The 25,369-nt window shown below is 51.8% G+C and overlaps 1 protein-coding gene across 4 annotated transcripts in view; it reads right to left on the bottom strand.

Moving 5' to 3' along the window:
• Positions 1-22,862, bottom strand: part of Camk2a (calcium/calmodulin dependent protein kinase II alpha) — a 62,543-nt gene extending 39,681 nt beyond the window's left edge. For 2 of the 4 annotated variants that reach the window (XM_075968548.1, XM_075968547.1), the window contains exons 1-3: positions 22,329-22,551; positions 7,220-7,314; positions 544-603 (exon numbers count right to left, since the gene is read on the bottom strand). In XM_075968548.1, the coding sequence (XP_075824663.1) occupies positions 544-603; positions 7,220-7,314; positions 22,329-22,390 (217 nt within the window). In that variant the 5' untranslated portion in view covers positions 22,391-22,551. Of the gene's footprint in view, positions 1-543; positions 604-7,219; positions 7,315-22,328 lie in introns of all 4 variants that reach the window. The other 2 variants (XM_075968550.1, XM_075968549.1) reach the window with 2 other exon arrangements.
• Between the last annotated feature and the right edge of the window lie 2,507 nt (positions 22,863-25,369).

Below are 25,369 nucleotides of genomic sequence, written 5' to 3' on the forward strand. Positions count from 1 at the left end.
TCCTCCCTGACTGGAGGGATCTGCAGACCCAATGCATCCATGCATTGGAGGGGACAGGTAGTGAAACATAAGACAATGAAGTGTGTTTTAGGACCTTCCCTGTGGTCCTGCCACCATGGACCAAGCATCTCCAGAAGACTGACCTCGGTCTAACTCTGGGGCAGGGGCCAAGCTCCTGGAAGGACAAGAGACAGACAGGGGCAGGACTCAGAAGCTGGACAGGGCCACAGATCCAAGCTAATACTGCATGTGGTGGGTCGGGGCGTGGGCCTTGCTGGTCAAGGCCAAGCTTCCCCCTGTCCTATTTTCATCTTTCTTTTTCAGCTTCAAGAGCTTTCCTGAGACAGCTTTTCCGAAGGAGGCTGCTGGCAGCGTGGGAGGGAGGAAGGGTCCTTTTTCTTCACCTTCCCCCAAAGCAAGCTGGTCCTGAACAAGACGCCCCCTTTCGCATCTTCCTCCACAGCCTCCGTCCCCAGAGAAGAAAGTGGCTGCTCCCCGCTACCCCACACTGTACCAGGACCCCCTCACGCTCCCGGGGCTCACCGATATTGGGGTGCTTCAACAAACGGCAGATGCGGGCCTCACGCTCCAGCTTCTGGTGATCTGAAATACAGATTCCCACATGAATCCCAGAAATGTTAGACTCCCACCCTGCTTCTACCATCCTTTCCTCTGAAAGGGTGGCCCCAGGAACTGGAAAATGCACACTACATACCAGGGCTTCTGAGTTCCAAGAAAAGGCAAGTAGGTGGTGGGGACCTAGATGAGTCCCTCTCCCGGTCCAGGCCTCAGTATCCAGGGCTCTTCAAGGACAGCCTTCTCCAACCCCTTCTTGTATGGTAGGGCCCAAACACCCTGAGGTCTGGAGCCCGGGTACAACTCCCTGTAACATCCTAGGCCTGCCCTCAAACCCTAACTCCAAGCACTGCAGAGTTTGGCTTTCCTGGGTCCCCTCTGGGAACCACCAGTTCCCTGGGCAGGCAAACCGTATCACCAGCTATGACTCAATCCTACTGTTCCTTGATGTCATTGGTTTCTAGAAGCTTACCCTGACTTTAAGCCTGTAGGGACCCTCCTCTAGGCTACAGAGAGCCAGGCAATGTTTATGTCTCATAGAACCTACATCCTTGGGCCGGGTCTCTGTTGTACCACCTGTATCTGCTTGAAGGTCTGGTACATGCTAATTATTCAAGAAATCACAAATGGATGGATGGATGGATGGATGGATGGATGGATGGATGGATGGAACGGATAGATGGGTGCATGCATGAATGATGGACAAACGGACGGAGGGATGGATGAGGCAAGCTTCCTAATGTAATTTTTTTCAGAAGAGCTGTACCCCAGTAGCCCCCTCCATTTCATAGAACACTGGAAGCTGGGACAGGCATCTCCAAAGACTTACAAGGTAGAATTTGCTGTGTCCCTCCCTTGGGGCTGGCCCAGAGCTGCACACCTACCTGCCAGGACCTCTGTCCAAAACTCCCTGTCCCCCAGCCACCTGTAAGAGCTTGTATAAACTCAACAGCCTGTGTGGTTTCAGCCTCAGGCTGCTGAGAACAATCATAGCTACCACCTGGTCAGTGCCTGCCATGGTGGTCTGTGGCACCACCACCCCCATTTCACAGATAAGGACACGTGGCCCAAGCCAGGGGCAGTCTTGGGGCTGCCGTGGCCATTGTGCAGTCTTCAGTTCCCTTTGTGCTGTCTGTCCACAATTCATTAATTAATGCTTGCGTTGAAGAAACAAAACATTTAAAGAGAAATTGCTAGCAAATGTGGAATGGAGGTTGAGCACCCTTTGTCCAAAATGCTTAGAAACAGGGACCAAAAGTGTTTGAGATTTGGGCTTTTGGGACTATCTGCATATACAAAATGAGTTGTCTTGGAAAAGAGACTATAAACTAAGCACAGAGTACATGTATGTGAAATATACATGCATCCTAGGGGTAATTTGACTTCAGTACATGTGCTGCCAAAGTCGGCACCTAAAGGCAATTTTATATGACTTTTTCATGGTGTTGTGCATAAAACCCAGTTTTTCCTAGTTTGGAATGTTCCACTTTGAGTATTACATCCATCCTCAAAGTTTGCATTTTCTAGTTGGAGACTCTGAACCTGAATTTACTTGATGCCAGGCACAGGGCAAAGCATTTGCTTACCTTTCAAGCACTCCTTAGGGGATACTGTCACTGTTCTGACTTCACAGAGGAAGAAGAAGCTAAGGACCCAGTCCAGGCGGTGTGATTGGAGCTGGACTTTAAACCCTGTGTTGTACTGTTCTCTGTAACCTGACTCAGGACTCTCCCTTTGGCCTGCCTGTGCCCCAATGAGGAGGTTGGAACACATAGAAGGACACTTAAGCTACAGTTCAAGGCTGACCCAGGACTAAAACCTCACCACAGGATGGCCCCTCCAGAGCAGGTGTGGCGAGGACAGAGAAAGCCCTTCTTTCCCCTGCTCGCTCCTCTAGATCAATTGCTGGCTGCCCTCTGCGGACTGCAGAAGCCACGATCAATGTTGAAATGCGGCTTTCCCATCAGCAATGCAATTAAGTCCAATTCTGATTTGATAGGCTCAGCTCCCCAGCTGACAACCTGCTGCAGGCTACAGGGAGTAGGGATGGGGTGCAAGGCTAGATCAGCTCCACAGACCCGTCTTCTTCCTCCCTCCCTCCCAGTCTCCTTCAGCACACTCAGAAGTGGCGTTCAGATTCCTAGCAGAGGAGAGGACCCCAACCAGCCCCTGTCCCCCCCCCCCACAGTTCACCTTCATCCACAGCAGAACTAGAGATCTGCAGAGGCACTGCCCAGCCTATTAGAAGGAATGGGATCTTCTGGCCCAGACAACACATTCAGAGCGATAGGGTGCAAGTCTAAATGGGGAATTGTGCCTCTTCCTGCACATGACGTGACACGTCCCCCTGACAAACTAGACAGGGGGTGGGACCAAACACTGGTCACAAACCCGTCAACCCTGTCTGATTACCAGACCTCCCTGCTGGAACTGCCAAATCCTTGGTTTTAAGACTCCCGCCAGCCGCAGGCATGGCACAGCTGCCCTGCACGCTGCCTTTCCCTGTTAGCCATACCCATCTGCTGCATGGGAACAGAATGTTGTTCAGGATTTTCTAGCCCTGTTGATAAAGTTTTCATTTGCTAAAGCACCGAGAGGCCCAGTGCTACAGGGCCACGTTCTCTTGATTGTTCTTGCTCTGTTGGGTATAGGAAGAGAAAGGAGACCTGGTGATAAAGGAGTAGTCCCCTCTTCAGAACTTAGAGCTCTGAGAACCTTGCTTCTAGACTGAGCAACTCCTCATCCTAGGTATTTGACTCTGGTGGTTAAGGCCTTTGGGGGGGGTATATAAATAAACCGCTGCTCCTCCTGGGTATCCAACAGACTAACAGCTTCCCAACGTGTTATGGTCCAACTCGAGGCTATATCATCTGAGCCACAAAGTCCAGTTACACTGACTTGTTTTCTGGCCTGGCGTATATTTCTGTTTTGTTTGTTTGTTTGTTTGTTTGTTTGTTTTTCAAGACATGGTTTCTCTCTGTAGGAACTCCCTCTGAAGACAAAGCTGGCCTCAAACTCACAGGGATCTGTCTGTCTCTGCCTTCCAAGTGCGGGGATTAAAAACGTGTGCCACTACCGTCTGGCTATACCATGCTTCTTATCTTAGGGTGTTTTGCTTGCTGTGCCCCCTTCCTAGAGTGTTCCTCCCCTGGGCCTTCTTCTACTGCTTTCCTCCTCCTCAGACAGATCCCAGGACGAAGTCATTTCCTCAGAGAGCTTCCCCAGCTCTCTGAATGGTCCGTCTGCCCTTCACTCTCCTTCACCAGGTCTGACCTTTCTTTCTTTTAGACTGTCTCTCTATGCTTTAGCCCTGGCTGTTCTAGAACTCACTGTATAGACCAGTCTGGTCTTGAACTCAAAGGTGTGTGCCCCATTTCTCTCTGATTCTCTTGGTAACACACCTCAGTTCTCCCTCTACCTAGTGTATAGGTGTGTTTCATATCTCATTCCCAAGAAAATGGGCCTAGTGGAAACACAACCTTGCCCACTGGTTACTGCCAGGTTCTAGGGGCCTAGCATGGCGTTTCCGAGAGGCTTGTCTAAACCCCTAGCACAGGCAAGCAGCAGAACTGCCTGTCAGTTCCTGCGAATAACTGCACTGATAATCGGTGTATGACTCAGTCCCAGCCCACAGCGATGAGACATCCAAGGAAGCTTAGAGTCTCCACACCCTGCCTGGTGCCTGAGAACATAGCCCCTAGACCCACGATGACACCTTGGGGACCTTCATCCCGCTTTGGTTGGGTCAACCTCAGGGTATTGAGGCCAAATTGGAGACAGCCTAGTGCCAGGAGCCAGACAGTCCCAGTCGGGCCAGGCAGGACAAGAGCCATGCAAGCACACAGGAGGGCTCCTGCAAACAGGTGAGCACAGGTTTGTAGCAGGAGGGAATGATGAATGGGGGAGGGCACTGGGAGCAAAAAAGGCCCCTCCCCGCCCATCCTGGGATATGAGAGAAATAATCTGAAGACCAGAGGTGTCAGGAGAGTATGGGGAAGACAGACTCATGAACCTCAGAGCCTCCCAAAAGCATTGTAACAGGCATCTTACTGAACCTCATGGCACATGAGCCTGTGCCAGGAGTCTGAGCCTAGAGTCTTAGAAGACCACCCCTGAGCACTGCACCAACCCCACCTTTATGCCCAGAGTCCCTAAGAGGTCCATCGAGCACCTGGGAGGGTCTAGCCCAGAGCGCATGGCTGTCATTTACTATGCCAGGACTTTTGCGGTCCAAAAGCCTCACTGAGACAATTCAACTCCAGGGGGAAGCTCATTTTGTTTCCAAGACTGGAATTCAGGACCAGCAGGGATGTAAACAGGCAAAATCTCTACGTTTCATTTTATTTGCTTGTGGTTTCTTTGAATGACACTTGGAATATGAAGGTTTTGTTCTTAAGAACTAATTTTAAAATACATATAAAAATACCTCCCGGAGTTGGGAACTACTTGCTAGAAGAGGCCATGTGGGGTGTGCTAGGGGAAGCCAGGGCTTGCTGGGAGGGGTGGATAGAAGCCCCGGGTGGGTCCGGCTCCTGCTGGGAGCTGCGGGAAGCCATCCCAAAGAGCCAGCAGGGGAGATTTAGAGAATAGCGCCAAATGTGACAGCTTTAATGCCCCCTGTGGAGGCGAGTGACACAAAGAGACTTGCTAAAGGAGTCTCTGCTCTCCTCCCTGCTGGGGAGAGGGTTCGGTGGCAGCAGACAGCCTGGAGAAAGTTCCCTTACATACCCCTGCTCCTAGCCTCTTAGTCAGGCTTCCTTTCCTCCCAGGAGGTCACGGTCTCAACGGAGAGTCAGAGAGAGAAGGCCTAGGTAGTAGCTGCCTGTCACTAACAGTGACAGTCTCTACTGTCCAAGAATGCTTAGTCACCTTCCCAAACAGGAGTGATGGCCTCTATGTCTGTGTCCCCTGAGAAGATAGAACTGCAGCCGCAGCCAGCATGATGCTCCTCTCTCATCTTCCTTCCTGATGCTCTTCTGGAGGGCAAAACTTGACCTGCCTAAACTATAGCCCAGGGTTCTCAACCCGCGGGTCATGATCCCTTTGTGGGGGTCGAATGACCCCTTCATGGGGATTGCCTAAGACCATCAGAAAACACAGACATTTACGTTGTGATTCATAACAGTAGCAAAATTACAGTTATAAAGTAGCAACGAAAATAACTGTGTGTGTGTGGGGGGGGGGGTCACCACAACACGAGGAACTGCATTAAAGGGTATCGGCGTCAGGAAGGTTGAGAACCACTCAAGCCCTATCCCCAGGGTCTCGGGAACTGGGGCACAACTAGGCACGTAACAGTTGAAGGCTGTGCCCTGCAGGCTGCCAACAGGAAGCAGCACTCTGTTCGGACTTCCTGCCCATCTGCTTCCTTGCCTCTGACTCCAACCCCAGACTTTCTGCAGACCTGGCCTTTTCACACTAGTCATGCCAGCTGGGGATCCTCAGAGCCTCTCCTCCTCGCCGGATGCAAAGAAGTAAGTAAATAGAGCGTTGTGGGCCAGACGACAGAGCTGGAGACAAAAGGCAGCAACCACAGCCCAGTCCAGGGCTTGCTGGGAGGCCTGCAGAGAGCAGCGTGATCACCGTGGTACAGCATCCCTAGGACCTTCATAAGCCATGCACCTGCTGGGCCCTCATCCAGACAAAGCGGCAGCCTACTAAACTCTTAGACATACTGTGCCTCTCTCCCAAGATTCTGCACCCATCTCACCCAACAGAATTCTCCTTACACCGGCCTTCAAGGCATCTATTGTGGGGGACGGCGGGGGGGGGTTGGCTTATCAATACACTGACTTGGTCACCAACTACTGTCCTAAGCACACAGGAATGACCAGAACTCTTCTGGGCAGAGTTCCCAAACTCCAGTGCCTCTAGGCACCTTAAAGATGTAACTTTAACTGTTTTAGATTGAAACACGGGCCATCTCTCAGGGCATGGTGCTGCTGCTGGCCAGGGTCATTCTAAAGTTTGGGAGACAATGTTCCTAAAGCCTCTGAAGCTACAATTAGCTGGATGTTCTTTTCAAAAGCAGGCCGCACCTCAGAGCACCTATTCAAAAGCCAGTGCCTCGAAAAAAAAAAAAAAAAAGCCACGGACAGTTCTCAGGTAGCACAGAGGCCTGGCGAGGGCGCTGTCCTGGGTGCTGAGCCCAGAGCAGTGGGTGAGTCCTGTCCACTCAACCAGGGATTAAACAAGGAGCCAAAGTGGGGCACATAGTGAAGTGAGCCCGGGGGACAGCTACGTGGAAATCAAAAACAGTGGAAAGAGAAAAATGCAGACTGAGCAGAAGGCAAGAATACTGCTCCGAGGATGTGACCCTGAGTAGAGACCTGGGAAGAGCAAAGGGGCTGCTCATAGAAGGCTAAACAGTTACAGCAAAGGCAGAGGTTGGGCAGCAAGCCATGGAGGACATGGTAGAGGGGAAAGGAGAGGGAATACCATGGAGGGCTTGACCTATGTGAGAGACACTGAAACCCCTAGCCTGGATTTCCTGAGGAAGGATCTATTCTCATCACACTCTCAGAAGGAAGAGCTTCCTAGCCTGCCAGCAGCATCTCCCAGAAGTCAAGCTCGGGGTTCGGGTCCAGGGCGAGAGCGATAGCAGAGTGGAAAACAGGCAGTGGGCAGGCAGCGCGGAACCAACCTCGGGCTGAGAGCTTCTTGGTGTTGATGATCTTGGCAGCATACTCCTGGCCAGCCAGCACCTTCACACACCTGCGCACCACGGAGAAAGCTCCCCTGGAAGACAGAGAACAGTATGGCACAGCCTGAGACCTGTGTCCACAGGCTACCAAGAGCTCCTACGGCTGAACTGTGAAAGAAGCGAGACCCCTTCATCAGAGCCATCTATGTCACGAGAGCTGCAGGGCCTGGCTTACAGCAGCACTGGTCAGGAAGATCCAGAGAGGGGCCCAGATCCTTGGTCTCATGCAAGATGAGCCCTCCAGGTCTATAAAAGTTAGGTCACCAAGTTATAAAACGTTAGAAGCCTGGAGTGAGAACCACAGAATCTGGGTCTCGGAGAATCTTTAGAACTTTGTTCTTAGAACAAGTAACACATCACACAGCTACAGGTTCAAAGAAGGTAAATATGTAGACCTGGAAACATCCTGCCTCCGCTCCAAGGCCCCAGCCCGCAAACTGTCCTCTTTACCATGGCCTCCGTTGCTGGGGCCTGGAGTCCTTCCTTGCAGACCTCGCCTCACACACAGCACCAGGTAGGTATACTGTTCTGTTTTCTCCTTTCTGCTGTTAACTTAGTTTTTCCTTTGAGACAGGGTCTGACTGTGTAGCCCTGGCTGGCCGAGAACTCAAATCCACCCGCCTTTGCCTCCCCAGTGCTGGGATCAGACGTGTATACCAACATGTTCTCTGCTTCTTGATCTGTTGTGACGTGAATAGACTGTTGTGTGTGCTACTTCCACAAACTAAGACACTTTGCCGTGTCGGCCTAGCCACAAAACAGTAAAACCCCCTGAAACTGTGAGCCAAATTAAATCTTTCTCCCTGAAGCTGCTTGTCAGGCAATTTTGTCATAGATATATAAAAAAATCTCTAATATAGTATATATATTTTATATATAATCTCTAATATAGTATATATATAAAATCTCTAATATAATATATATACTATTTTAGAGATTTTTTGTATTAGTGATATATATATAATATACACACACATACATATATATATATGGAAACCAATTTTCTCTGCCTTTGTCAATGTGGTGTGTTACCAAGCTTTTTTGTATTTGCTGATAAGAGGGAATGCCAATTTGACACAGATTCAGTTTTGTACGTGTGTGTGGTGTGCGCACATGTATGTTGTGATGTGTGTGCTCGTGCAAGCCCTGTGGAGCCGGACCAGGATGACAGAAGTCTTCTGCCGCTCCTTGCCTTATTGCCTTGAGATACTGTCTCTCATGAACTGGGGACTGGCTGTTTTAGCTAAGCTGGCTGTCCATCAGATTCTCAGGGTGCCGTGAAGCCCCATGTAGAAAAAGCTTACCTGGTATTAGCCATCCCCCCCACAGTACTGGCCACCAAATAAAGGAGGACTAACCAGTCCTCCTGCTGTCTGTACACCCGTGGAATGTCTCCCAAGTCACTCCTGTGCCCCCAGTGCTGGGCATATGTAGCAGTGTTTGGCTCCTTTATTTCAAAAGAGTTTGAGCACAGAGCCAAAGACAACTAGTTTGAGGGCTGGATCTGAGCTTGAGCTACCATTTTTGTGCATAATGAAGGCCATCTTGCCAACCCCTCACACCACAGAAAAGACCACAGAAAAGTATCACCATCATCACTATCCTCACACCAATGACCAGAAGAAAGAGCCTGGGACGACTTCTCAGATGCGAGTGTGCTGTCATCTGGACAAATCATCTAGATACAGTGCAAAAACCACAGTCCAGAGGCCTCCTGTGTGGAGCACGGATCAAGGTGCTGAGCTCCAGGGTGCAGCTCCACGTAGATTGCTCGAGTTCACACTGCACTCACAAGCAAAGCTGTACCTGGGCCTCACAGAAGCTTCTGGATTTTTAATGCGACACTGAGTACTCGCCCAGCTTCCTTTTGGCCATGCTCAGTTCCTGATAGCCTCCAAACTTCCACCCCTACACCTAAGATGATGGGCATGCCCAAGCCACAAGGTGCTTAGATGGTTCCTGTGAACCCTGTTATCTGGAAAGCCGGGTCATAGTCTCTCTTCTTGTCGTTAACATGTGAAGCAGGGGCGATGGCGAGTGGACCCCGAGGAAGCCTGCAGCCTGGCATAGATCCCAGATGAGCACACTCTAGCTGCCTCAACACAGGGCAGCAAGAAGTAAGTGGGCAGAAAAGGACAAGGAAGAAAGGAATGGCCAGGATCACGTGTATACCGAAGGCATCACACAGTAATGGTTCTTCCCTGGGACATCACATTCTACCTGCTCATCACCAATAAGAAAGCAGAGACACCCCAGCCACCTCCTTGAGACACTGCCTCTACTACAGGGCCTCCACTATACTACATGAAGCCCCCACATAGGAAAAGCTTACCTGCTGTTAGCCATTCCCCACATACTGGCCACCAAATAAAGGTGGCTTCTTTTATGCTAACCTGTCCTCCTGCTGCCTATACCCCCGTGGAAAGTCTTTTTTTTTTTTTTTTTGGTTTTTCGAGACAGGGTTTCTCTGTGGTTTTGCAGCCTGTCCTGGAACTAGCTCTTGTAGACCAGACTGGTCTCGAACTCACAGAGATCCACCTGCCTCTGCCTCCCAAGTGCTGGGATTAAAGGCGTGCGCCACCACCGCCCGGCCATTTTTTTTTTTTTTTTTTTTTTTTTGCCCGTGGAAAGTCTTGCAAGTCATTTAGGCTGTCATCTAGAGTTGGGGCAGAGCTGCAGGTTCAGGGCTCCATTCCATAACACTATGCCCTCACTTCAGGTGCAAACTGTAGGAAATGGTTCCCCAGGTCGCCCGTGCTCCTGTACAACTTTGCTAACAACTGGAAGTTCTTACTGCTGTTCTCAAATTAAAGGATTTTCTATGATAGCTTCAAGAGCTCAGGAAAGCACGTTTGCGCGTTTGTTATACAATCTAAGACACGGTGAAGAATACAGATGAGCAGCTGGGGAGAGGAACAGAGGCCAGAGCCTGGGAGATTGGAGCTTAGCGCCACCCCACCCCCACTCCCGGAGCTGAGATACGCCACTGCTGTCACTCGGATGTGCTCCCTATCCCAGAAAGTGTCCTTACCCCTGCACGTAGGGTCTTTGTGGCGACTTTGCCATGTTACTGTGACCAGTCAGTAATTTGATTTCCAGTCTCATCTCCCCAGAGAATGGAGAATGAGGCTGAAGATTCCAAGCGTCCAATCAGAGCTTGGTTTTTCTGCTGGCCACCTCCATACTGAAACCCACCATGAGTCACCCCATAAGAGCCAAAGATGTTTCTAGCATCTGGAAATCCCAGGGGGAATTAAGAGGTTTGTGTCGGGAACTGGGGTCAAAGACAGCAACAAATACTCCAGTCACTCCTGTTACTCGGGAAACTGCAAGAGTTTTAGGAGCCCTGCACCAAAAACCAGACTAAATGTGCACTCTATTCTATCAGCCTACTGATCCCACTCCGCCCCTGACCTGGCCCTTGTGGGAGCTGCTTACCCACTCTCTTGTCTTCCCTACCCAACTAACGAGTTCCTATGTCTAGCACTTAGTACCCAACACAGCACCGGGAATCTAACATGTAGCACTTGGTACCCAGTGTCAGTACCACTAACTAGCACCTCCATAAACAGAACTTGCAAGGTCAGGCAGGGATTTTAAACAACAGAGAACGGAACAGAAATGAGGCAGGAAGTCAGGAGCATTGGGGACAGAAATGGGCATCTGAGGACGAGGAGACAACAGGTATTTCAGAGGCTTCCATCTCACCTACGCAGGGGAATGGGCCTGAGAGCCATTACGAGGTTCCTGCCCAGCTGTAGACCTTGACTCCTATGAAGTCTTAAAGGGAAGTAAGTGTCTCGGTGACCTCTTCCGGAAAGGCTTCTGAGCTGCCTAGAGATGGTAGGGCCTTGCCCTGCTCACCAGTAACTGGCCCACGGTGGGTTCACAGCTAGACCTCCATTAGGGTGAGTCAGGAGGATGCAATCAATTGCAACATTAAAACGAGAGGGGGGGATTTTAACTCTCTCCTCTGCAGGCAGTTGTCTCCTATCCTAGTTCATATTCTCCCCCTGGAATCAGATTGACAGGGCCATGGAACGGGCTGGGTGCAGGAAGCTTTGCGGAACCCAAGGAGCAGGGGCCCAGGAGTGAGATCTATTGAATAAGAACAGCACAGCTTTTCTGTGAACCAAGAAATGGCTACGCAGGGATGCTGAGCCCCACAGAGGACATCCTTAGTATGCCGCCCCTGGGCAGAGTTGCATAGCCTTCCTCTGGTACACTCCCCAAGTCAGGGCCCAGCTCCTGGCTCCAGGATAAAGATGCTCTCAAGTCCAGGTACTGCTAGACTCCTCTTGATACCACAACAACCTTAAGGAATCAGAATTATGAACCCCACTTCACATACAGATCCAGAAACTGCAGCTCCACGCGAGAAGGAATGCGCAGCAGTGAAGGGAACATAGGGCTCTCGAGCCTTTCCTCCTGGCTCCTCTAAAGGCAGAGAGGGGTGCAGAGCCTTCAAGAGCTGGGACTATAGCTCACAGAGGACCCATCCAGGCTGCCCCCTACTGACCGTGTGACTTGGAACTTAGCCTCTGATTCTCTTTCTCCCCTAAAGAGGGCAGTGGCAGCATCACTCTGAGTGCTCCCAGAGACTGGGCGAGGTGGTCATTTCAGAGCACTTAAACCACAGATCATAAGACACAGTAGAGGATGAATGGGGTTCCATCTACACAGAGGAAGGCTCCCTTCCTGTCGTGCGCAGAGTGTGTGTGTGTGGGGGGGATCAGACAAACAGGGTAGACAAGAGTCAGGGAGCCAAATTGAGAGCGGGGCAGCCAGCCGGCGGCTCTCATTTCTGCTTCTTTCATCTTTTGTTTAGAAAAAAGCGTGTTTGTTCGTTCTCATCTTGCATGAGAAGTGACCGCAGCCCCGGAAGCCTTGGCAAATGGAGGAGGGCTCTGAGCTGAGTGGAGGCCAGCAGGTGGGCAGGCAGGCCAAGGCCTAGCAGCAGAAAGACAGGCAGAGCAGGAGCATCAAGGAGGCCAAGATGGAGACGGTAGGGGGAAGAAGTGGTCCCGGAGGAGGAAGAAGTGATGCGGGAGTGGGGAGGCGGGAAGGTCTTGAGAATACCTATGGAAGTGTTCCTGGGTTCCTGATCGGGGAGGGGGCTGTTAGCCCAAGAACATGACTGTTCTGGGTGCAGGGGCAGGGGTAGACAGTGTCCCTGAGTGCAAAGGGGGGGGGGGAGTGGAACATTGCTCCCAGGCACAAGGAGACGGGTGCTAACAATCACCCGGCTCTAGCTGGGTCTGTGATACCACGAGGTCCTAGGTATGATGCAGCACAGGTGTGTCACTCTCAATTTATCCATCTAATCGAGAGATAAAGTCAGGGAGAGGTGTGTGTGAGAGACAAAGACACCAGGCATCAGAGAGAGGAACTTTCAGAACTTGGATGGGGTGGGCCCCACGGGCTTCAGTTTCTTCACTGACAACGCAAGGCTAAGGGAAGATTGCGGCTCAATGGCACAGAGACCTGTCTGACCTCGGTACTGTACCCTAGTCAAGGGCTCCTGCCTATCATGCAGGCAAATGCAGTTCTAAGCAAGAGCGGTCCAACCCGAGTTCAAACCACCATCACCGTTCAGCCCCTTGCTAGCCGGTGATGTCATCTTGGTCTGTCTGCCTCCTCCCCCATAAAATGCGGGCAATAGAGTCCCCACCCTGAGCAGTTGCTTCAAGGATTCAATGCGATAATGAGGCAGACAATGTGTTCAGCAGGAGTCCCTGGAGTATAGTAAATGCTCAAGAAAGGATGCCTTGTATGGGCTTCATTACATCAAGAGGATGAAAACAGCCTCATCGAAAACAAAATGGACCCTGTCTGCTGAGCTTGGGGGAAAAGGAGGGGGGCCTGACAAAGGGGGAAGGGGCCTCTCCCCAGGGCTAAGGAGGCCCCCCTGAGTGTGTTCATCAGGAGTGAGGCCTCATCCAGCACCCTGCGTTCTCGGCACCAAGACCCAGCAAAGCAGGTCTACTCGACTGCCGACTGCCCGACTGCCGAGAATGTGGGAACGTGCTAACGGGCTGTGAAGAGCGGCTCGCACTGGGAAATTGTTTTCTGGCTGACTAGCCGAGCTGATGTCCTGGTGTCCTGGGTGTGGCTGACTGCCAGCCACAGGTGCCTACAATCATCTCTGGCCTAGAACCCCTCGAAGGGTTGCCATGGCAGCCGGGGGGCAGCGCCAAGGGAAATGAGAAGTCCCGAATCCTTGCCCAGCTTGATTACAAGCTGGCTTATCCTGGCGGGCCTCAGTTTCCCTATGTGAAAAAGGGCTATGACGGATCCTAACACTAACTTCCTCCTGGAAAACCCAAGACAGGTCACTTTCCCTTCTTACGGAGCTCTTCGGGGTCTCAGCAGAGAGGACCATTTCTGTGCGGGGGGGCTTTCTGGGTGCAGCCTTCTCACGGATTTGCCCTGCACTCTGGCATCCTCAGAGTCCTCGGGACTTCCCTTCACTGGCTGCTTTCACAAATACCCCTCCCCCGATAAAGTAAAGCAACCACCGTCCTCTCAACTCAGCAGCCTGGTTGCCTGATTCCCCCTTCCTTCATGCTGCCAAACTTCCAGAACAAATGTCCGACATCCGCTGCCTTGTCTTCCCACCTCCCACACTCCGGGAACCCACCGCAATCTGGTCACCGCCCCCAAGGCTCCATGGAAGAAATGCTTATGCCAGGCTCGCCCACCCAGTACCTCCCCTTCCCCCAGCCCTGGCAGCACCCCCCCTGGGCCTAATCTGCCTCGCCTGCTCCACCCTATGGGTCCTGGGTACCCTGAACACCTGACTCTATGGTTCATCCGCACCGACAGTACTTCTTCCTGCCCATTCCCAACCAACCGCCACTCCTTATTCTCTCTGCTTCTGTCCGCTTGCCATTTCCTCCTCCGGTCCTGCCTGGCTATTAGCTGGGCCGCCAGGAAGGCTCTAGGCTTTGGTGAGCCCATTTACAATGTCATTAAAACGATTCTGTGTATGGGATGCTCTGGGCAAAGACTGCATTCTTCTTCAGCTTCACAAAGGAGCCCATGACTCCCACAAAGGGTTGGATCCATTCTAACCATTACCCTGAGATCTATAAACATGGACTCCTCCTGCCTTTAGAATCTTAGTACCATCCTTTGAGCTCTTCGTTCTCCTGCTCAAATGCTAGCTACATGGCAGGTGTCTTCCGACCAGTCCCTCCTCCAAACCTTCCTCTGTCAAGATCTGCAAACCTACCACCTCTCTGGGTCAAGCTGAGGTCATCTCAGAAGGACCCTGATACAGTACAGATGGACCTACTGTCTGGGGTAGAATTCAAACCTAGTCCTATTGTTCTCAGTAACTTAGCCGAGGCAAGCTAATCTGACTGCCCGGGATGTGGCACTCAGAGCAGGTACAGTTAAAATATCTATAGGCTGGCAAAGAGTTACGGTTGGCCACCAGCCTGGTGTCACCTGTGAGATGACAGTGTGGGACCTATGTGGCTAGGTGGGAAACTGGCATGCCCAGTGTATCTTATTACAAAGGTCAATAGGTAAGGAAACGGAGTTGAGAAAACTTGGACCAGGCTTTCTGATTCCATCCACTGCTTTTTGATACCCTACATGGTTGGGGTAGGGGAGAGCGCTGGCTTTAGGTCCACAGCTGTGCTTTAAGTCAGTGAGAAATAGGCAAGAGTCTCTTTAGAAAAAGAGAGCAGTGTGCAGGAAGGGTGGCCGTAACTTATGCAAACATCTTCCAGTTCTCAAGATCATTAAAAAACTGTGGCCGGCAGAGGCCATTTGGAAGCAAAGAGGAAATCTTCCGTGAGGTGGTGTTTCCACAGGTCTCAGCCCTGGGCAGCCTTAAGCAGATCCTTCCTGCCAGGGAAGCTAACGGTGGATGAAATTATGCCCAAGCCCTCTTTTTCTTTTCATTTTTTTTGTTTGTTTGTTTATTGACAATGCCATCCTTTCTTAATGATCAGCAAGCAGAACTGAGCTATGCCAGTTCCAGACGGCAAACTAATGAGAAGAGATACGGCCCAGGATGCCCTCGGCTTCGGGTGCCCTCTCTCCCTGTCTCCACAGCACCTCTGTGAGCAGATGGTCGCCCGCCACAGCATAATACAACCAGAACATCCCAAGACCTGCTACCGCGAAACCTCGCCTCGCTCCTCCTGTCCCTGGCGGTGCACCGCCCACTCCCAGACTCCAGAAGATGCTGTGGGGACAAGCTGTCCTGCACCCTCCCCCCAGCTCCAACACCAACCCAGCAGAAGTCTCTTGGAGGACACAGAAGGCCTCAGAACCGGAAGATTCTGGTTGTTGAAGGGAACATTGAATCAACAGAAGTTCCAACATATTCCCTGTTTTAGTTGCACGTGCCTTTTCTTGAATGGGTTACAAAAAGGGAAAATGGGGATGGATATATATATATATATATATATATATATATCCCCAATACTGTGTGTGTGTGTGTATACACATATATAGCCTAGTGGCCAAACCAGAGTTGAATAAGACAGGAGAAAGGCAAAGAGGCATTCTTGTTCACCACCTCTTCTGACTTGGCCTGCCCCTGCCATGGTGCACACCCCAGAGACTTATTCTGATGTAAAAGAGGCTCAGGGCAGAGTTATGTCCTGGTGGAAGTAGAGACTGGAAGGCCCAGTTCTGTGAGACACTACCTTCTGAGCCATAGTTTTCTATCTATAGAGCAGTATCCTCGGGCCCTGTGTTACTCTCAACAGAATGGAGAGTATCCCAGCCCCTTGCTGTCCCTCGGACCATTCTTACAAGCATGTTACCAAGTGAGGGCAGGGGCACTGGTTAGGAGGGTACCAGGGAGGCCAAGGGCTGTGATAGGAGCTTGCCTTCCTGCCTTAGTGCTATCATCTCCAGAGGATGCTGGCACCAGGAGCAGTTATGATCCTTAGAAGTTCTCTCTGCTGTTAAGATTAAATCTGCCTGTTTCTCTCTGCACGTTCAGACTCTCTACCCTCTGGGACCCCTTATTCTCTGATAGCCAGGAAGAGAGGCCAAGTCCTAAAGAGGGCTCTGTTTCTTGTTACCAAGTTCTCCCCCTTCTCAGTGCTTTATATGGCTTCCAATCTCCACCACCCTGCCAGTCTCCCCTTCTACGGACACAGGCTTTTACTGCTCCTCCTAGGACCTAGCATCTAGGAGTTTGGGAATGAACTGTGCAGACCAGAAAAGAGTGGAACCCCAGGTTTCCCCCACCACCAGGAAGATGCATGTCACTGTCCCACCTCAGTGACTTTGCTTGATCTGCACTGTGGTTGGGAACTCACTCACGCCCTCTTCCTTCTGGAGAGTTCTTATTTAGCCTCCAGATCCCAGTGCCACCTTCTCTGGGCATCCTCTCCAATAGCCCTGCCCCTTACTAGCAGAATCTCAAGTCTCAAATTCCCTATTTGTGCTTCTAGTCCTTATTCAACTGTATTTTGAGGACTGAAGGTTGGGGTAACCATCCCTTTTTTTTGTTAGGTTGTTGTTGGGTATTCTGAGACAAGGTGTCACTATGTAGCCTTGGCTGATCTGAAATCCATTATATAGGTCAAGTTGGGCTGGAACTCATAGAGATCCACCTGCCTCTGTCTTCCAAGTGCTGGGATTACAGGCATGTGTCACCACAGCCGGCACCCAGCTGCATCTAAATAATCAATTCCAGGAGAGATTTAACTTCGGCTTTGTACCAGATTGCACACTCTATGAGGGCAGAGGCCACACAAGTCCTGTGTGTGACACACGACAAGAATAATTCAAGTTGGTGGGACAGAAAAACATGTGTGGAAGAGGCCACAAGGATCACAGAAAAATTTCTCCCTTCTATGACCCCAAGGTACAAAGACCCTCAACATTCTATGGCTCGGTAGTCCCAGAGGTCTTATAGCACCGCCGGATACTATGGGCAGCGTGGACACCAAGGATCTGCTGCTCAGCAGGGTGGGTGACGCTTGGCTTGCCTGATGTGGGCTCTTCCTACTAGTTCTTGGAAATGATCAGAAGAGGACAGGGCTTGGGCAGTGTGCATTCAGGGACACTGTGAGCAGGGGCAGAGGGTTTGCCCAGAGACAAGGAAGTGGGAGAGAAAGAAATAGAGACCAGAGAAATGGAAAGGTAAGTAGTAAGGCAGAGTCCAGAAGCCCACACGGTGCTGTCTTGCTATCCCTGCACTGAAGGTAAATTCATACTATATGTTCTGTGCCAGTGTGTGCGTGCGTGTGCATGTGTGTGTGTGTGCACGCATGCATGTGCACATCAGCCCAGAGGGCTGCCCTCACACCACACAGAGGGCTGCGGCTTCAGGCTGCAGGGGCTGCTGACAGCAGTGTCACCGTGCTTTAGAGGGAGGCAGGAGGGAGGGAGGAGGCTTGGAGAGTGTCAGTGTGTCTCAGCCTGTGTGGGGGCGCCTGTGTGGGGGTGGAGGGCTGTGGCATGCACCAGAACATGTGCCTGCTTGCTGCTCTGATGTTGCAGAGAAGCCGGGAAAGGCTGTCCCTTCCCCTGTCCTTGTGCCTCTCCCTGCCGTCCAGGCCCTGCCTCCCCATTTCCCATCCTTTGGCCTCCGGTCCCTCTCACTGTAGCCTCCTGTAGCCTGGGACCAAACACCACCCTCCATGAGGTGTCTCCATCTGTATATGCACGGACAGACTCCACAGCCCGATTTCCACCACCGAGGGAGGTCACAGAGGGCAGCATTTCAGACATCTCCCGAGAGAGGACCCCCATTTTATTGACAGTAAAGCGGAAGCACACAAAGAACGAGTGAGTCACCCCAGGTATCCCAGTAAACTCCGGGCCGAATCGTGGCCAGAAAATGAACACCAGCTCATCCTTACCCCCCTCACCACCACCAAGACCACCACCAAGACCACTGCCCCTTTCCCCGGCTCATGGGCAAGAGGAAAGCTCTTCACAGATACAGCCCCAGACGGGGCCTTGCTCAGAAACCTCCAGGGACCAGACCCTTGAGCTCTCCTGCCACCTCCTTTAGCACCAGTCTGCTCATCTGTAAAATGGATGTGTAGGTTCTGCCCACTTCCTTCAGGCACAAGCCAATGGATGAAAAGGCACCAGGAGCCCCAGTGCTGCTGGTGGGAGGACTCAGGAGTAGAATAACCCTGACTCTAAGTGCGGCCCTGGTGCCTTAGTGTCCTCTCACCATGACACCGTCCACTCTCCTTCCAGCGCTGCAGGGAAAGGACGAATGGCCGCACACGTGCTACAGAGCATTGGAACTTGCGTCCCAAAGAGGCCTTGAGCATCCAGCACCTAGAAAGCCCGGTACGGGGAGCTGCCTTGAAGCCAGGCCACCACCCACAGATCAGCCCACCCCAGTGTGGTACAGGATGAAAAGCTATGGAGGAAGGAGTTTGGGCTCAGAGACCAGCCCCCAAGTCCCTGTCAACCTTGTGGCCACCCACACTCCCACCAGCCTCCCCTACCCTGCACCGCCTGAGTCAACTTCAGATCCCTGTTTCTAGAGAGAAAAGAGTGGGCTGAACGCTGCTCTCTCCTCCCTCCTCGCTCTCTCTCTCTCTCTCTCTCTCTCTCTCTCTCTCTCTCTCTCTCAAGTAAAATCTCCTCCTGGGGCTTCTCCTGTCCAGAGCAGCAATCGTAGGCCTGCAGAGCAAGGCTCTGCTTCGCTAACCTGTACAGGTTGGGCAGATGGAGGCCTGGGGAGGCAATGGCTAGAAGAAGCTTCCTACCACGGGCCTGCCTGAGCTCATTAGAATTTCCCTTGTCCCTCTCTACCCCACCCCCCACCACTAGCACCCTTTCTGCTTTTCTATCAGCTCTGGACATCAGAGAAGGCTGAGGGAATGGAAGGGAATACTGAGGGTTACCCTGGCCCACCCTGGCCCTGCAGCTAGCACCTCAGTCTACTCAAAGCAAGTACTTCCCTTTCTTTCATCCCAGGGTGAGAGAGGGGAGTGAGCCCATCTCTGGGTCCCTAGAAACAGCCCCCCCTAACCCGTTAGGGGACCCAGAATCAACGTCTTAGCTTATCTGAATGCATATGCTTCCGTGACAAGGCATGGAGGGGATCATCAGTCTGATAGCATATAGAACTTTCAGAAACCCCGACTCAAACCTACATCCAGGCAGGAGAGGAAATCTCTGCTTGCACCCTAGGCTCCTCCTCAAAGGCAGCTGGTGACAAGCCAGTCTTCGCTGGGCAGAATGCCAGTAAGTCTTCGAGATGTGCTAGCCCTCTTCAAGGCTGTGGCAACACAGAGCCCTGACAGAGGTCAACCAAAGTCTCTTTCAGGCCCAGCTGAGCAAGGTGACTGGATAGTTATGTGGGCAGAGTTCTGGGTGGGGGCTCAGAATCTGGGTAGCCACCCAGTATCCTAGCTAGAAGATGCAGGATCATCAACCAAACGGTGAACTCTTCAAGCAGACTTCTTCATCGCTTCTGCCCCATAAGAAAAGCCCAAGGAGACCTTGATCAATATCTTCCTAAACAAGAGCCCCTCTACACAAAACATAAACATGGAGCAGGCTCTGTTCCTCCTTTAGGCCTGCCCAATTCTTAAGGGTAACATCCACCCCTGCAACAACGCCCCCCAGAGGCCCATCGTGTGTCAGGCTTGAGACTGTGTCTCCACACACCATCTATCTAATCTTCACAACGTACAGGCCAGAAGGAGTGGCAGTCCACCCAACGTCACAGGCTGAGGGTCATATGGGGCAGCCCCTCCCTGAACACCCCTGCGTTAGTTCAGACTAAGGCTAAGGTGCAGAGCAAAAGCCACCCGCTCATCCTCCACAGGGTGCCCTGGCCCTGGTCACAGAGATACCCAAGCCACAAAACAGACCCACCACAGCCCCTTCTCCTTCGTACAAGCATCCTCAAGCGCAGGTTTCTGCACGGTCCCCTGAGGGCCCACAAGCTCCGACACTGCATGCAACATTGTGAAGGTTTGTGCGTTTTTTCTAGGGAGTGTCTATTTAGACTTCCATTGGATTCCTGGAGGAATAAATGACCTAAAAAAGGTTAAGAGCACCAATAGTTCTGGAAGGAAGAGGTCTAAAAATGATTGGGCAAGGCCCGGACATCCCTGCCACCCTTGGTTTTCCTGCCATGGCCATACCACTGTTCCTTATCCCTTAAAATTCTGCCCCTACCCTAGAATCTGTTCACATCCAGGCAGGCAGAGGGGCTGAGAAAGCCAAGTCAGGCGAATGAGCCCAGTGCTAATGATCCCCCATCTCTTCTCAGGGCAAAAGAGCACTTTGGTGTGGTTCTGTTCCCTGGAGGAATCACAACGCAACTCCATTTCACTGTGTTCTGTGACGCATTCCTGACAGAACCAGCTTCAGGGACACCGGAAAGGTAGCTCCCGTCTATTCAGGAAGCCCTGAGTTCCAGGTAAACACCAGACACGCTCTGGAGAGGGGTCCCAGATAAAGTTAAGAGACAGTCCTCCAGAGCAGCCTTAAAAAGTATATTCCTGCCCCCATCTCCAACACAAAGACACACAGAACAGCAGGAAGTCTGGAGACAAGCAAGAACACACATTTGCACAAGGGAGCTAGGGTATGTGTAGGTCTCTAGATAGTTGAGTGAGTGTGTGCGTGTGTGTGTGTGTTCTGGGGCTATGCTTATCCACAGCCGTAGCTCTGCCTCCCACACATATGCAGACACTAGCATAAGCTCACACATGCCCATAGCACCCACACACCCACACGAGCCCAGGCCTCACACAGGCACACGCGTGCGCATGCACACACACACACACATACACTTTCTGTATATATTCCTCAAGATACATGCACACTCAAGAACATTCTGTCCACACTTCTCATCTGTGACCTTATACATCTCATGCACACTCATGTTCACTGATAGGCACACAGTTTTGTCCTGCCGCACATCTGCACGCAGATGCATGTCTGTACCTCTGCTGCAACCTAATCGAGAGCATCCCTTGCATAATTGGGCACATGCACTCTTGCAGGGCACACTGACATTTTTTAGACTTTCCACACACGCAACACACTTGCACGTCTCTTCGTGGTTTACTTGCACCGGTATTTGTGTGTCTTTTCAGTTCACACACTGCACCCACTGTCAGTTCTTATACAACTCCATCTGCTTCCCATGGAAGTCATATATAGCCTCTCCCCAAAGATGTTCACTGGTACATGTACCTCCAGATCTCACACTGGCACACATCTGTTCACCAGGCCCCTCGTCTCATGTTCCTGCTGCTACAGCAGGAACCAAACAGGGCTAGTAGGGAGACTTCTGTGTCCGTAGGGCACTCTGCCAAACTGCTCCCCAACTCCTGATCCGTCCATTCCCAGGACCCCCACAAGCCCATCTGGGAACATCTAGAAACCTTCCCTTATATCTGCAGCCTGCTGATCTACTCTCGGAAACCTTGCTCTTTTCTGCTTCCTACCCTTCTCTCAACATCAGAGGGACGACAGGAGGGGTAACTTTGCCTACTGTTTTCTGTGCACAACGCTGCCACAGTGGCATCCCCCCCCAGCTTGCCGCTTGTTCCTCCCCTCCTCCCAACACCTCAATCGCTTTCACGTTAACCCCTTCCATACCAAAGCCCTTGCTCCTGGTAGGGGACTGGGAAAGGGAAAGGGGATGTGCCACTTGGCACCGTGTCTACAGTCAGGGTCTCCAGGTGGGAGCTGATGAACTCTCTGCTGATGCAGGTATCTAAGTTCAACAACAGAAAAGATCGCAGCTTGGACACCGCCAAGTGGGAAAATCCCTTTAAAATGCCAAGTTTCTAAGAATCTTTGTGTACCCAGGTCATGTGCTCTTACATACGTAGTTGCATATACCATCAATCTGTTACCCTTTCGGCACACACACACACACACACACACACACCCAGGCTGGATGGACACATAAATGTGTCAACGCCTGACTGGACACCCTGTGCACACACGGTGCCCCCAAATCATGCAGTACACCTTCCTCTGCAAGCACGGGAGAACTCTAGCCACATAGGCACACGCCCCCTGCCCGAGAGGCTGATCCCCCATGCCCTCCAAGACTCCCTGAGGTGTGACTCACTTTCCTAGTTCCTCAAAGAGCTGGTACTCTTCTGTGAATCGGGTGCAGGTGATGGTGGCCATCCTGGCACTGGGCAGGCAAGTGAGGCTTTAGGCTGGGAACTAGGTCTGGGACGCTGCTGCTCTGCTCCCAGAACTAGGGGCCACTCGCCTGCCCGTGCTCCTGAGTGCAAATGGAGAAGCCGCTTGACTGACGAGCTTGGGGCTTCTGAGCAGGGCACTGTGGCTGCTCACAGCCTCGCGAGCCTTCGTCAGCATCCAGGTCCCCATGGCAACCACCTCCGAAACGCCCTGTTCCCGTTGCCCCGGTAACTGCCTCCCCAACACCTGCCTGCCTTCCACTTCAAAACCTGCTCCTGGGTTGCCCTGGCCACCCCCCTCCTCCCCGTATACACAATACTGCAGGACTGTGAGGACCTAGGAGTAAGTGAACCCTGTTTCCCAGGCTGATGTGCTGAGGGGGATGGAGAAGGGGAAGAGAACAAACTTAGTTCACAAGTGATCTTCTCTCTTCCTACCTCCCCCACCTCCAACTATAGGGCCCTTCTAACAGACGGGATGGGATTAAGTGGGGCAAAGAGGCAGTTGCTATGGTAACGGCTAGTGGGTGCCACATTCTGGGATGGTCCTTGAGAAAGACAGGATGTAGTTACCCTGGCAACTTCATCTCCTCTAGAGAGACAGGTATTGCCCCGTTGCCCTGGAAACAGCTGGGTTCTAAGGTTTACAGGGGAATGATGGCTAATTCATCTCTCTCTCCTTCCCTTCCCCCTTGTAGTCTCTGCAGTTTCTCTGCTCCCTCTGAGAACTGGTCTGGTTGACTTAGCCTCTGCCTCTGTCCCTATTTTGTGCCTGCCCTTCCTGCTTTTCAGCCACTATGTGTATCACACTGTCACTCGAGCTTGGGGGGGAAGTAGGGAGCAGACCCAGGACTCTGAGGGAATGGTTCTGGCTGCTTTCTCACCCCTAGCTGTCACCACTGTGCAGCTGTCACCCTCCCAAGACCTCTTCTGCCAGCTCTCCCCACCCATACCCCTAGAGGGACCATGCAGACTTGGTCTCCTGGGGCTACTGTCCCAGTTTCTGCTTGTGCTTCCCGTCAAGGTAGGATTGAAGAGAGGCGACTGGAATGAGGCGAGCATGGCCTGGCTCACCCAGGGCTGGGTCAGCGGCATGGGTGTATCCTGCCCTGGTGCCTTCTTTCCCACACTCTAGTCATCTTCCCTGATGGCCTCACCTCTTCACACCTGCAGCCCCAAATCACACCCCAAGGCACGGCGTTTAAGACCAGGGATCTGAGTTCAAGTCCCAGCTCTGCCACTTACTAGCTGTGTAACCCTGGCAGGCAAGTCTCTGAGGAAGCTCTCTGAACCCCCATATCATTTTCTAGAAAATAGGAAGTCATCCTTGCAGAAGAACCCCATAAAGATGGAACGGCCTAGGCTGTAAATGGGCTCTGGGAAGTAGACAAACCTGAATGGGTTTCAGTTTGTAGAAAGCAAAAATGGAAGTTTTAAAGTGAGTCCATGGCTACTCCCATAATGCAGCTGGATCTTTAACACCCCACCCCTCCATCCAGAAAAAGAAAAGGTGCCTGGGTCTCTCTCACAGGTGGCTGTGCAGGGGTCTCAGGTCAGCATTTGTTCCCAGTGAACAAGGGCAGAGAAATGCAAATTCTCTCCGTTTCCAACTTGCCTCTCACAATCCATAAATCACTGTATTACTTGCCTCACTGGTAGACATAGTGGTACGTTTAATTATTCTCCAACACCAACAAGTGCCTGACCCAACTGAGGGTAGAGGACCTTGGAGACATGGAAGGGTCTATCCCTCTTCCTGAGAGTCAGTGGAAGATTGAGGGAGAGCTCTTCAATTCAGCCACTTTTTTCAGGAAAAAAAAAAAGGGGGGAGGTGGAGAGGAAGGAGGGAGGCAAGCCAGGGAGGAGGGGGTAATGGCTTATCCACTAATTGCACCATTACCACCTTCAGAAAAGGAAAAACCACTCCGTTTTGTTTCTGTGCACAATACGCTTCCCGCTTCTGCCGCCAACGTGGCAATTCGGAGGCAGAGCAGAGAGGCCTGTGCTCGCAGGGCCGCACAGCTGGTGGGTAGCAAGCAGGCATGGAACACCGTGGCCAGGGCTAGAGGCACGGGAGAAAGGCAGAGGTGGGGTGGAGCTGTATTGGCATCCTTCTGCCTCCGATCCTCTAGCCCAGTGGGTCTCAGCCTTCCTAAGGCTGCAACCTTTTAATACAGTTCCTCGTGCTGTGCTGACCCCCAACCATAAAATTATTTTCATTGCTACTTCCTAACTGTAATTTTGCTACTGTTAGGAACTGTAATGTAAATCGCTGTGGTTTCCGATGGTCTTAGATGACTCCTGTGTAAGGGTTGATTGACCCCCTCCCCAAAGGAGTCTTGACCCAAGGGCTGCTCTAGCCTGTTCTCGGGAGAACCACTGGGACCACCCAGCCACTGCTGTGATTTTTAAGGTTCCTTGAACTTCTTCAAGTGCAAAACTGGGTAAACAATGTCCCTCACCTGTAAGGCTATTTTGTGGTTCAAATGAGATGAGCACAGCGGCTGTTACAGAAGGAACTAGAAATCCTTTCTCCTTGAAATCCTCCCTCGACCATGGAAGCACTTTGGGACACTGTTCACCAAAACATCGCTGGGGGTTAGCTCATGTTAGACATTGCCTGGTGCTGGCCTTATTTGCAGTAATGCCTGCAAAACAAGCATCAAGAACTAAAAAAAAAAAAACTGAGGCCACTGGGACCCTCACTTATCAGGGCCCAAGGGCATGGCAGCTGCTTTAAAACCAGTAAAACACTAAAGGGAATTGCTAAGGCTGTAACCATGGAAATGCATCCCTGTGAACAGAGGTGGCCATCCTCTCGGACCAGTGCTGGCCTGCTCATTGCTCCTGTCGCTCCCCACAGATGAAATGCAGAGGTTGGGTCAGAGGCCAGCAGAGCGTTTAGAAAAACCCCAGGGACTCAGGGAGCATGTGAAGCATGGCCAGCCTGATACCTGCCTGC

This window comes from Microtus pennsylvanicus, chromosome 4 (genome assembly GCF_037038515.1).
Source record: "Microtus pennsylvanicus isolate mMicPen1 chromosome 4, mMicPen1.hap1, whole genome shotgun sequence".
NCBI classification, from domain to species: domain Eukaryota; kingdom Metazoa; phylum Chordata; class Mammalia; order Rodentia; family Cricetidae; genus Microtus; species Microtus pennsylvanicus.